This window comes from Numenius arquata, chromosome 18, assembly GCF_964106895.1.
Source record: "Numenius arquata chromosome 18, bNumArq3.hap1.1, whole genome shotgun sequence".
NCBI lineage: Eukaryota > Metazoa > Chordata > Aves > Charadriiformes > Scolopacidae > Numenius > Numenius arquata.
This window is the reverse complement of record NC_133593.1, coordinates 4,205,252-4,218,402: the sequence shown is the minus strand read 5'-3', so window position 1 is coordinate 4,218,402 and position 13,151 is coordinate 4,205,252. Positions and strand designations below refer to the sequence as shown.

The window sequence follows — 13,151 nt, the reverse complement described above, 5'->3', positions numbered from 1 at the left end:
ACTTTAAAAAAACCTAAAAACTATATACATCACTTCGCTAAATGCTGTAGCTCCACTGCTCGAAATTGTACAATACTGAACTACAGCCCTGAGCAGGCGATGCCCTTGTTTAGGGCAGACAGACAAAAACTGATATATAGCTTTGAAAACAATTGCAACCCTGCCTCCTTCCTACTCCCGAGTTAAAGCCAGCTAATCCCAATGTCGCTTGTCATACAGATAGGATGACAAATATTGTTCAATAGGGGAGAAAGGGGGGGAAACTCAATTTCAGAATCCATCATCAGATTAACACAAGAAAAATATTAAATATTATAAGCACAGCGGAGACTTGATCTTTTAGCAATTAAATTTGCTGCCCACATGACAAAGCAGACATTTTCTGATGAAAAAAACCTAAGGGAACTTGAAAATACAATAAAACAGTGATTACAAGTAATATCAAAATCATTTTTTCAGACTTAGATGTAGATCGGTGTATCTAAAATTTTCAGAGCACCAAGCAATGGTTCTATGCAATTGTCCATTTTTATTACTATATCTGAATATATTTTTTGACTTCTCTTAATCCAAATAAGCTAGTAGGATGCTGTTATTTTCATGAGTTTGCTTATTCTGAACTGAAAGGACATAACGGAGATAAGTGTCAGCATTCCAGCATTCTTGCCTTTCTATTGAGTTACTGTGACTATATACATAAGCAAGACACTATAAAAGCTCAACATTTTTTTGAACGCATATTTTCACAAGAAATACCCAGGCCATACATACTTGAGCATTAGCACAGCTATCCCTTCTGAAACTCAATTACAGGCTTACTGGTACAACTAAAAATAACTGTTTAAAAGTTATTTACTTTATAGAGAATCAATCCTCATTTCACCAGTTTATTGTTCCATTCTCACCTTAATTCTGAAGTACAACTAATACAAAAAGAATACATTTCTAGAAAATGAATTTAAATCTATTTTTTGTCCTGTTTTGCAATGAGTTTTTTTTTCTTTACAACAACATCTGAATTCATTGGACCTTTTTTAAACGCCAAGTAAGAAGAGAAAGTGTTTTCAAAAAAACCCCTTATAGTAAGTTTCTGCTATCAAGGCCCTGTGAATTGTATCTAAAAGGCAAATTAAGACTATCTACTTCAAAACATGGTTTTCTGGCTTCAAAATACGATTAGCTTAGTCACTTTTTCTTCTCCTGCCCTTTGCCTTTTAGCATAGAAGGCAGAAGAGCGCACTCACCTCTGGGCGCTGCACTGCACTATCTTCAGGAGCAGGTGAATAGCCTTCAAGCGCTGGTGGCCCGTCTGGCGACACGCTACCCCCACCTGCCATTCCCAGATTTTGGCCAGCGGGAGGTGAGGAACTACCCTTTCCTCAGACAGCATCTGCTTTAGAATTTCAAACCCTGGCGGGGGGAAAAAAAAAAATTCAAACAGCTGTTACTTTAGTAGGGACCCATTCTGTTTCTCCATATATTAAGCATGGCTTTGGCAAGTAAAAAATATCAAACAAAAATAAAAAAAATAATAATTCTGAGATAGTTCTAGACTCCATCCTGACATCACAAGTCTTTTCTGGGGCAAGAAAAACTTAGGAAGAATCCTATCTGAAATAAAAGTTTTGCCCAAAATAAGGCAAACAAAACACAGGTCCTTGCTATTATGCAATTTGCAGTAGTTTTGCTAATTACGAGTCATCCACCAGCTTCAATTTCATTAAAAATATTTAAGCTCTAAAATAAACTAACAAAAGCTTTCATGCTCTATCAAGAAATTAGATCCAGAAGCAGCCTATTCTGATGGATAACTACTTTTTAAAAACACAATTACAATTATTTCTGTTTCCAATTACAGCCCCTTGGAGTGTTTACTAAATCCTGTGTGTAATTACTGTCATATAATGAGACTTTGAATGCAAAAAACATTATTCTAATTGTTATCTCCAAGCCCCTGTGAAGATTCGGTATTTCTAGCATAAAGTCACAGCAAATAAGAGACGTTAGTCAAGCTTCAACTTGAACAAAACTAATCACATTATTTCTAAAACATCGGAGAAAGCAAATTCTAAATCCAAAAAAAAAAAAAAAGGGGATAACCACAAGTCTGTCAAAGCTTGGCAAAATAACTTGAAAAAGTCTTTTCCGATGCATTCTGAGCGGTACTTACCTGTCTGAAACCTTCCCAGATGACCTGCTGTCACTGTAAACTTGTAACCCCACTCAGTGTTACTCATGTCAGAAGTAAATCGGTAATAGAGCGTGTCCCCTGGGTACGAGGGAAGGAAGAAAATCCACGTTACTGCCTTCTGAGTTAGTTTCGCTATCACTAATACAAATCCAAGGAAAAGTCTGTCAAAAATTAATCCTAGATATCATCGTTCAGGAGAGGTGAGCTTTTACTTTCTGGTAATTATGAAGAGCGTGATAAACAGGAGGCACAAAACACAGCACGGTTTCCACCGTATAGTTACCAGGATAATGCCTCTTACATTTCTGTCAGCTACATAGAAGAGGGAGTTCAAGAAACTCTATACTGTACATAATTAAACTTCACTTTTCCTTTTGTGTTATGGATCAGTTAGGATTTATGAAAGAAGAATCCCTACACAACCAAGTTCACAGTCCGTTAAACAAAAGGTTAAAAAAAAAAGGGAAAGTGAAGTGGCACTGCTTTTACATGTCAGAAAATTAAATTGCACACCGTTACTCCAGAGAAAAAAAATTGTTAAACTTAGCTACTTAAAAGTGGAAGAGCTATCAAAATGTTTGACCATTTTACAATCAGGAAGCGGAACATTCAAGAGGTTCTTGTCATTGTGGCATCTACAGCTTCAGAGATAAACACTGGCAGTTATTGTAATGCTAAACAAAACATACCCTGACCTATTGTGCTCTGTAGTATTAGAATCATAGAATCATAGAATGGTTAGAGTTGGAAGGGACCTTAAAGATCATCTAGTTCCAACCCCCCTGCCCTGGGCAGGGACACCTCCACTAGAGCAGGTTGCTCAAAGCCCCATCCAGCCTGGTCTTGAACACTTCCACAACTCCTCTGGACAACCTGTTCCAGTGCTTCACCACCCTCACAGGAAAGAATTTCTTTCTAGTATCTAATCTAAATCTCCCCTCTTCCAATTTAAAACCATTACCCCTTGTCCTGTCACTACACTTCCTGACAAAGAGTCCCTCTCCGTCTCTCCTGTAGGCTCCCTTCAGATATTGGAAGGCTGCCATGAGGTCTCCCCGGAGCCTTCTCTTCTCCAGGCTGAACAACCCCAGCTCTCTCAGCCTGTCTTCATAGGGGAGGTGCTCCATCCCTCTGATCATCTTCGTGGCCCTCTGCTGGACCTGTTCCAACAGGTCCATGTCCTTCCTGTGTTGAGGACTCCAAAGCTGGACACAGTATTCCAGGTGGGGTCTCATGAGCGCAGAGTAGAGGGGTTAGATCTGGTTAAAACTTAGAATATCCTTCTGTTTCACCAAAAACCCTCTCACCCTGGGACAAGCCCACTAGTTTTCTTTGGGAAGCAGAATTTTCAAAGTTTCGCAAAGAAGAAAAACTTCAAAGATATTTTTTAGGATTAAAAAAAAGAAAATAATAAAAACCTAAAAACCTGTTCCCCTTTTCATCATGAAATGGAGCCATCGCTCTCTCCTACTCCTAGGAGTCTTGAGAAAGCCCTGCCATCAAGTGAAAAGCCCAGAAGCTTTCAAATGCCTGGTTTCAGCTAACGCCTGCTGAGTGAAATGAAATCAGGAGCTTTCATCCAGACAGCCTTGGCTGGAAATAAAGTTCCACAAGGTGAAACTCAAGTTTCACAGCCAAGGCTGCTCCAAAACAATGGCCCTCAAAGTTCAGTTTCTTGGCAAACCTCTGCAACTCTTTGGGAGGAAAAGGAGGACAGCAAGGAGTTCATAAAAATCCAAAAATAATTCTAACTAGCACCTCGTAACCCAAACTGGTTGTGAAGAAAGTTCCCGAGTCTATTGACAGCTACTGATGGTACTCGAAGTTTAAAGCTCCCTGCAATGCGGCAGCACTCAGGGGGTTAAAACAACTTCACACGGGACCACGGCACTTGCTACCGGTGCCATCAAAAATGCGCTTAGAGAATACAGGCTGAAGTCATCAGTCAAATGACGGGGTTTTTTTCAGTTGCTGTCTGTGGCAACAACCGGAGAGAAGGCATTGGCACAGCCTGGTTATTTGCTCTGAGCACAGAGGCAAGAGATAAGCCTATCTGGTGGTTGGGGGTTTTTGTTTTGTTTTTGTTTTGTTTTTTAAAAAAAAAACGTGCTTCCTGTGGAAAGTAAGACAAGGCAGAAACAATGTAAGTGAATATTGTGCAGAACAAGGACTGCGTTGGAACAGAATCAAGATTAAAATTTGTTTCCAGTAGCTAAGTGCATGCTTCGACTGAGGCGTGGAAAAAAAAGGTCAAGTAGCAGAACAAGAGATAAGCCTACTTTCAAGAAACAAATGCAAGAGTAGCACGTCAGAGCAAACAGACTGGGACAAGAAAAGGAGTATTTTTCCCCCCACATCTCAGGAACATCTGCATTTAACTGCCATCTTTCGGTAGTTTCTCTCAAGAGTCCTGGATTCCAGCAATTCCCTACACATTTGCGCTTTCAAACTCTGCATATTCACCTGGAAGCTCAAAATCATTCCATTTCTGCGGAGACCCGCTGAAGCTGTGCCGATCCTGCTGGAAATCGCTGCTGCTGGACATGAGCAACTCATCGCAGCCTTCTTCTGTATTACACTGAGAGTCAAATTTGACTGAGAGGTAGATAGCACCGGGAATGTGAACTTTATCCTGAGAAATAAACATAGGATCTTTGGATACTGTAATACCATTTTACCAACAAGTTTATTAACTTTCCCCATGTGAACAAGGGAGATACCACAAATAGTACAGCATCTCCACGGGAAAAAAAACCCTCTTTTGTTAAATTAACTCCTGATAAAAATAACAATGTAAAGCATGACCTATTTTTTTGTATTAACTGTTAAGTGTAAAAATTAATTGCCAGCAATGCTTTGCTTTTTTTAAAAGCTTTTCTTAAAAGCGGTAATCATTGCCGGTATTGATCTCAGTGCCGTATCATAAAGGTTTACACACATTTTTAAAATAAAAATCAGAAGGGTAAGAGCTGCAGGGAAAAAAAAAATTCCCAAGACCTCCCAGAGGCAATAATTACTTACCAATATATAATAGAAAAATGTTTTCAAACAGTAGCAAGAAAAGCAAATCAGAAGCTGTTTGTGTCAGGAGAAGATAGTTTAAAAAGAAGAAGGCAAGAAAGAAAGACTTGTTTCTAACAGCACAAGGAAGTAACAGACCAAGTGAAACAGACCTTTGGATAAAAGGGTAGAAATATTTGCTCATTAAGGCCCCGAAACCGTTTAAGAACAGGATCTGCTTCAAACACACACGTGGTAAAACCATTTAAGTTATGCACATTTCACATGATTGAATTAGGACTACATTAAAGTACCTTATTGAATGTATTTCTTTACAGGGCAAGGCCTCAGTCATTTGGTGTCAGCCTCTTCAAAAGCAAGAGTGAAGAGGTATTTCCCAGGTGCTTCAAGCACAGAAGTCCCCTGGTTGTACGCGTGGAACACTGGCAGACTCTGCTCCAACCACCTCGATGGTTTTCAGCTAGTCTTCAAACCACACAAACCCACTCCCCACTGCAATATGTGTACACCTTACCTCAAAATTAGTATTGTTGTTATAAGGATGTTTAGATTCGCGCATCTGGACGGCCATTCCAGGCTCCTCCATGAACTGGCAGGCCGTCAGCGCCATCGTCCCCAGCATGCTCTCACTGCACCCCTGCAGCACTTTCTGTAGGATCTGGGAGAAGCGACATCTCAGGTAAGTACCACTGGCTATAGGCTATCAAACCAGCATCTACACACTTGAGTGCTGATGAGTGACACGATTCATTTCTAGCCACACATCATTTCGGAAGAGAGAATTGAGCTACTAGCAAGAAACTACACAAATTCACAAATAATGTCTAGAAGTGTAATCTCCGCAAGTGCAGATTTTACTCAGTCCTCTGCTCCAGATCTTACAATATTTATTTAATAATAATATGAGACCTATCACCTACATCTCTTTCCACAAATGTTAGAATCAAGGCTAATCCATAAAGTAATTAGCAGTAAATTAAAGTGTAAACAAGGAGGATAAACAACTTTTTTAACATACTAAAGAGACACCTTTACCTTCTACACCTACAGGTTTTGATTTCAATAGAATACGTCATATGTTTTAGCCTTCAAAATGTACAACTCCATGTGTAAGAAGGAATGATTAAGTATCAGTTACATGGCTGCTTTGAAAGCACTAGACGCAAGAGCTGTCTCTTTAAAAAGACAACTAAATGCCGTTTAGGCTATCAGGACACACTTAATGATAATTCAGAACAACCCGAGTCTCCATTTTTTCTTACTTCTCAAAAGTGCACCAAAGCTCTGAGCCAGAGTCCTGCTACTCGAGCCCCTTTCCACTCATTGCAGCAACCTATTACAGCTCTTCACCTCCAACGTTCTAACTCCCCCTATAAAACGTAATGCAAACTCAGACCAAAAGCTTCATCTCCCAATCACCTAAAAATTGATTTCTTGGGGAAAAGGAGTTTAAAAACCAAAGGCAGCATGTACCATAGTTCCCTGAATGCGTTCTTTGCCTCTGCACGCTTGCAGAAGAGCTGAAGACAAAGGCTACGCTTTTGAATTTAATACGCCTTCATAGAATTTTATTCTATCAGCTCATCCTGGCATTTTCTGAACCTATATAAACACCCTGCGGCAACAATTTCAATGACATACTGTGTCAAGAACCAGTTCTTTTGGTTTGTTTTGGACCTGCCACTTATTACCTTAATCTGACACTCCTTTGTTTTCTTACTGGGAGGGCCAGTGAATAATACTTGCTGTTAACTTTTGCATCTGCTGGCTGTTTTAGAACTATACAGAAGGAGGAACAGACTTTTTCATTACTACTCCTCCTCCCACAACCTCACAGAGCAAAGATCTGGGGTGAAGAAAACTATTTGGCTCCTCATATTGAAGTTATTTTACGGCTATAATAATTCCGCTCACTCTTCTCCAGATCTCTTCCAGTTGTACTGCATCTTCTTTTTCTTCTTTTTCTTTTTTTTTTTTTTAAAATGAGATGAGGGAGTCAGGTCACGTGCTGAGGTTGAGGTGAGAGCACACTATTGGTTTAGTGTCATACCGATGCCTTCTGGCTTATTCTATAATTCCTTCTTTGGAGATTCCCAGCACTTGATTTGCTTCAATTGCTGTGAAGCGTTGAGCTGACATTTTCATTACAATATTCTATTATAATTCCAAGGTATTATAATTCCAATTCCAAGGTAACAGTCAGCTCATCAATGGAGTATCAGGTATGACAATAGACACGTTGGGATTTAACAAAAAGCAGCTTTCAAAATGGACTGCCTATTTTACCAATTTCTCTATTACATTTATTTTCCCAGATATCTGTCTCTCAACTGCGAGCTGTCTCCACAAAGCTAGTTTTCCCATTTTCTGTTAACAAAATCAGTACATTAAGACACTGACAGATTCCAACTGTCGCTTTTTCACGACTCATTTAAATTTTGGAGTTTCGATTGAGTTTATAAAAGGAACTGCAAGTATTTTTGTTAGTCATAGTCCCATGGCATGTAGGCACAGGGCTTGTTCACATGCATAGGTGAAATCCACTTACTTTTTCCCACAGCTGCTTCTCCTCCAGCTGCATAAGCATGTCCAGTATGTACGTCATATGCGCCGGGCCACTGAGATCTAGGATTTCCTCATTTATGGCCACATCATCCGGCCACTCGGCTAACAACGAGGCCAGCACGTGCCTGGCATAAAGAACAGCAGTTGCCTCATTTACACGATACAGATAGTCCCTCACAGCTTTTTTACTTCTCGAGTCCAGCTCCTTGTGCAAGAGTATTGAACTCTTGGTGCGGCGTTGCTTGGCGTAACTCAGCTGGAGATCGCTCTCGGTGTTGGTTATCAGTTTCTGGGCGACGGGATTGGTTTCTTCTGTTGCTTTATCACAGAGCGCAGGCTTTGACTACAAAAAAAAAAAAAAAAAAAAAAGAAAAAAAAGAAAAAAAAGAAATGCAAGTTTGAAAACAGGCTCTCAACGATTTACTTCCTTCTGTGTGGATATTGGACCAGTCCATCAGACTGCAAGCTCTGCAAGCTGAATTTACAAATGACTTTGTCTTTTACATACTGAAAATCAGAGGCATCAAAGAACATGAAAGTGTGATCTCTCACGCACCTACAGGGACAGAATTCCTCACAAAGACTCTTTATGTCACTACACTCTGATACATTCATGACCATACCCACCAGTGGAACCAGCAGTTAGAGTTCTAACCAGAAGCCTTAATTTCAGTTGACCTAAAGAGGCAAAGCAACAAAGTGCCACCCTATTTGTGACATAGAATGAGGCCAGTTGGGATGGAACTTTGAAGATCATTTGGTCCAAATCTGACTTAAAGCTGAGCCAAATTAAAAAATCAAGGCTTTGTCCAGTTAAGTTTGGAGGATTTCCAGGGGTGGATATTTCACAGCCTCTGTATAAGCTGTTTTAAGGCCTTTTTTTTTTTTCTTTTTTCTTTCTTATAATTATATGAAACTATTTCAGGAAGCCCTTGATCCACTTTGCTGTGCAACTGATAGACAACTGCGCTGGTGATACCACACAGCCAGGAATCAGCACCCAAAATAAAGCAAAGAGCTGTGGGACCACGCTATTGAATGCAAAGCCTAAAGCTTGCAAGCGTAGAGTCTACTCTACATGACAAATTCATTGCTTCCTCGTCCTGCTGAAATTACTGTGAGATAACAATAATATGCTAGAACAGTAACACTTACGGCATAAGCTTACGGTAATTAGATACAATCTCTCTTGTAGAAGGAGAGGAAATTACAGCAATCACAATTTGTTCTCCTGACCTGAGAATCAAGTTCTCTTACTTCCTTAAGGGAGAAATTACAAGGAAGAAATACTTGCCTGTTGTTGGACCTGCTCATTCATTTTGACATAAAACATTAACACGGGTTTATTTCAGATCTTAAAAAAAAAAAATTAAAAAATCTCAGGTTTGAAGTTACTAAACAAAACGGACGTTACTCAATGCCTAAATTAATTTTTTCCCAACTGCTCCTTTTTGTGGAGATGTACCTACCAAACATGGTAAGATGATCATATCTGTATCCACAGCTTTTGAACTCTGCTCCTCCAGCCTCAACCGCTTGCTGGGCTGCCATTTCTGAGCCAGTGTTCGGATCCTCTCATCTGTTGTAATTACATCTCCATCAAACCTTAAAAGAGGCAAAAGAAAAAAAAACCACACAAACGTGTTTTGAAAGCAATGCAAACTAAATTAGTGCAATTAAATGCAAATTAAATCTTCCCACCTTCTGTTTTAGAAAGATTCATTAAACTCTACCTATTTTTATCATATTATGTTAACTAGCTTCCCTGTTCTAACAAGTCAAAGGTTTTAAATGTCATAAAATTGCTCATCTCTGTGAGAACACGGTGGCTCCACGACATGCTCTGATTACTAGAAGCCACATGTAAGCTCTCTGTTCTTCCCCAGTAAGGATAATTCAGAGACGTAGTAGATCTTCATATGGGAGTTGTCATATTGAAAAGAACACGCAACGTATCTCAGAAGACGGTGACTTGTTTCCATAAATACAACTCAGTAGGAGTTTACTTCCTTACTTTTTCACACATGAAAACCAAATCGTATCCTTGGAACATTTTCTGTTCGGCACCTGTTAGATTTCAGATCACCACCCACATCCAGTAACTTTGTTTTCTGCTGGGCCCAGTCTTCACATACCTTTTTTGAACTTCCAGGAAAAAAGAATCTGTTCTTTTCATTTGCAATTCATACATGGCTCGAAGAATATGGAGAGGTGCATTAAGCGCATCATGTGTCATCTGAGCAAGGAGACCAAAAAAAAAATAAAAAAAAAGACGTTACAAGGGGAAAAGGAAAGAGGAGTTTCTTTCAGGATGATCTAGGTATTATTTTCCCACTTATATAGGTAGAGATTTAATGAGTTTAATATCTGGATTAGTAAAAATGAAAAGTAATTTAGCAAAAAGCTTTATCATGATTTTATAGCGTTTATTACAGTAGTTCTAGTTTGTTTCTTTTAGGTAATGATACACTGAAACCATAGCCCCATATTCTGTAAATTTAGAAGAAAACCAGCCATATAAACTACCAAATATTTTATGCAATTAGCAAATTCACAGTAACTTCAAAGGAGGTAAAATTAAGTTTAAGTACCAAGAAGCATATTTTGGTGGCTTCATCCAAACCCTCCAGAGGATCAAGTTTGTTCTGCTCTAAATCAACAGGACCAACAACGGGTTGTTCCACATCTTGATCTTGTTCCCTTTCTTCCAGTTCAGTATCCTCCCGTTCAGCCAGGGAACTGATCTCTTTCTTTGAGGAATACAGCATTATTGACAAAATCTGCACAGAAAAAAGGTAGCATATGGTGGGACAGCTGTAAACATCATTAGTATACCTGCAGTCAGCATTTTATAAGAACTTTATAAGATTTGGACAGTGCTTACCACATTCTATTCTAAAAAGAAGAAAAAAACCAAACTAACACACAGAATTGAATCATTTCCCACTTCACGAATGAGTTACACCTTCCAGGCTGATAGAAAGACAACTTAAGTGATTAGCCAAAAGTGTAAAAAAATGAGAAAAATAATTATTTAAACACTTCAGTGCATCAAACGTTTGAGGATTCTTAGACAAGCACAGAGCAGAGGTGACTATCACCAAAAAGCCCGTGATGCCCCTACACGTTCTTCTCCTTTGAAAACATCCCTTTGGCTTCAGCACAGACACCACCACTAGTTCTCATAACAGGAAGAAAATAATGTGCACCCTGGAAGTGGATGAGGAACCACTTCACAGAATCAGAATCACAGAATATTTTTGGTTGGATGGGACCTTTGAGATCATCGAGTCCAACAAAAAAAAAAAAAACCCAAACAAACAAAAAAACCCCAAACACCAAAAAACAAAACAAAACAAAAATCGCAGAACACCAAACACCAAAACCAAACCAAAACAAACACCCACAACCACACACCACCCCACCCACTTCCCTGGTCCTCCAATTTGTGCCATCCTCAGTTCTGAGGAGTGACATGGGCAGAGCTGTGGCGAGACACTGCAGTGGGGCTTAGAGCAACCTGGTCTAGTGGGAGGTGTCCCTGCCCAGGGCAGGGGGGTGGAACGACATGATCTTTAAGATCCCTTCCAACCCAAACCATTCTATGATTCTATAAGGCAGGACACCCCTTGGATCAGGGCTGGCTCTGGCTGCAGGGCAGGAGGCAGCAAGATCCCATGGGCCAGATCTGATTCTGCAGCATTTCCAACCAACCACTTGGGGCAACTCCTAGGAATTCCAGGCCTTTCCTCTTTCTCTCTCTTATTGTTGCTATAGTCCCAAGTATGAATTAACACAACTCTTGCCTATGATAAAACATAACTAACAGTTGAGCCACGCTTATCTTCCAGCAATTAATGAACATTCAGAAAAAATGTGCTCACATGCATATTAGTCTGCCCATGTTGCTCTGCAGTAATACCCTGTACATGTCTGAGAGTAATGCAAGTAACGTTTTTCTTCGAGATTAATTATTATTTCAATTGAAGAACGGAATTTTCAAGAACAGTCTAAATAAAATTCGTAAAAGAAACTGAGAAGGTGACTAGTACCTCACCTTGCAAATTTCTTTCAAATACAATCAGATTACTTAAAATCAGCTCCTGCTTTAAAGAAGTTAGACTACTGTCTACACAATTATGATGGACAGAAGGCGGCAGATTTAGGGATACAGTTAAGTGAACATTTTTATACAGAATAATTAGAAATACTCTTGGGACCTTCTTCACAAAGGGGAAGTGCAGGGCCATAACCTTTCATGCCACTCTGTGAAGCCTGACTTTATACAAAACATAACTTTCCTTACCTCCAAGTCTCTGAGAAGCCAGGTCTTGCTGAAACCAGTTCCTTTGCTACATTTCTTCACTAGAAGCTTAAGTAAACCAGACTGAAGGAAGGCTGCTTGGATCTCCTTAAACCCATGGATCTACACAGACACACACAAATGAAAAATAAGGGAACAACGCACCACAATGCTTGCAAGGCCTTATCACATGGCCTCAGATAAATTTCCTGTCCAGATGAACTATGTTGGGAATATTTTTCTTTCATGTCCCTCAAAAACCCCAAAATACGAACCTCCACTTCAAATACCTTAAGAGTATCACCTATGACACACACACAGTAGTAACTGGATATCTGTTTTGCTCTGACAGTCCAAAAAAGTTCAGATTCCCTTTTCAAATACTTCAGGAGTAAGAAAAAGGGCAAGTGAGCTTCGCTCCGTAAAGTGTTACCCCTATAAATTTCTTCTTCAGTTTTCAGGAATGGTCAGCCCCCCCAGGAAAGAAGGGATCCAACTTTCAATTCAGACTCACAAACGATATTTAAAGCCCAGCAACATTTTCACCCCCTGCAGGGGTTAAAAGGAGCCAGCTGAGAGAGTAAGGAGCTTGTGTTAGTTCCCCAATGTGCTTAGTCAAGTTCCTCCTCTACCCAAGTTCCTCCAGCGCGAGGTAGAATACGACCTTTTATTTATCTTTTACATTCTTTGGGCCAGGGTAAAGATACCTTCAGTGTTCTGTAAAGCCCCTTTAGAGCGAGCGACAAGACCCACGTTGCTTCCACCGCCTCAGCATAGCTACTGTCCATGCTGGTCTGCAGGAGGTGCGTGGATATAAGCACAAAGTGCTGGAGGTACTGTCTCAGCTGGGTCTGGGAATCACTGCCCTCTGGTCCACATTTCTGAATCAGCTGGTAGTCTTTCACTACAAGAGAAAAAACACAATTCACTAGGTTTGTCTTAAAATGCTGTGAAATCACCTCTTACCGGTACGTATGAGTAGGCTGGGACATGAAGTCGATCCGTACGTGAAGTACGTTCTAATGATGGTCTTGTACTAAAGTTATCTCAGATTCATTGAATGGTCAAGAA

General features: G+C 39.9%; 1 protein-coding gene across 1 annotated transcript in view; it reads right to left on the bottom strand.

Annotated features, from left to right (window-relative positions):
* ZZEF1 (zinc finger ZZ-type and EF-hand domain containing 1) overlaps nucleotides 1–13,151 on the bottom strand; it is a 64,515-nt gene that overhangs the window by 4,673 nt on the left and 46,691 nt on the right. The window contains exons 43-52 of the mRNA XM_074160423.1: nucleotides 12,788–12,984; nucleotides 12,084–12,203; nucleotides 10,369–10,557; nucleotides 9,913–10,013; nucleotides 9,247–9,382; nucleotides 7,761–8,120; nucleotides 5,727–5,870; nucleotides 4,655–4,823; nucleotides 2,171–2,269; nucleotides 1,245–1,410 (exon numbers count right to left, since the gene is read on the bottom strand). Of these exons, the coding sequence (XP_074016524.1) occupies nucleotides 1,245–1,410; nucleotides 2,171–2,269; nucleotides 4,655–4,823; nucleotides 5,727–5,870; nucleotides 7,761–8,120; nucleotides 9,247–9,382; nucleotides 9,913–10,013; nucleotides 10,369–10,557; nucleotides 12,084–12,203; nucleotides 12,788–12,984 (1,681 nt within the window). The remainder of the gene's footprint in view (nucleotides 1–1,244; nucleotides 1,411–2,170; nucleotides 2,270–4,654; nucleotides 4,824–5,726; nucleotides 5,871–7,760; nucleotides 8,121–9,246; nucleotides 9,383–9,912; nucleotides 10,014–10,368; nucleotides 10,558–12,083; nucleotides 12,204–12,787; nucleotides 12,985–13,151) is intronic.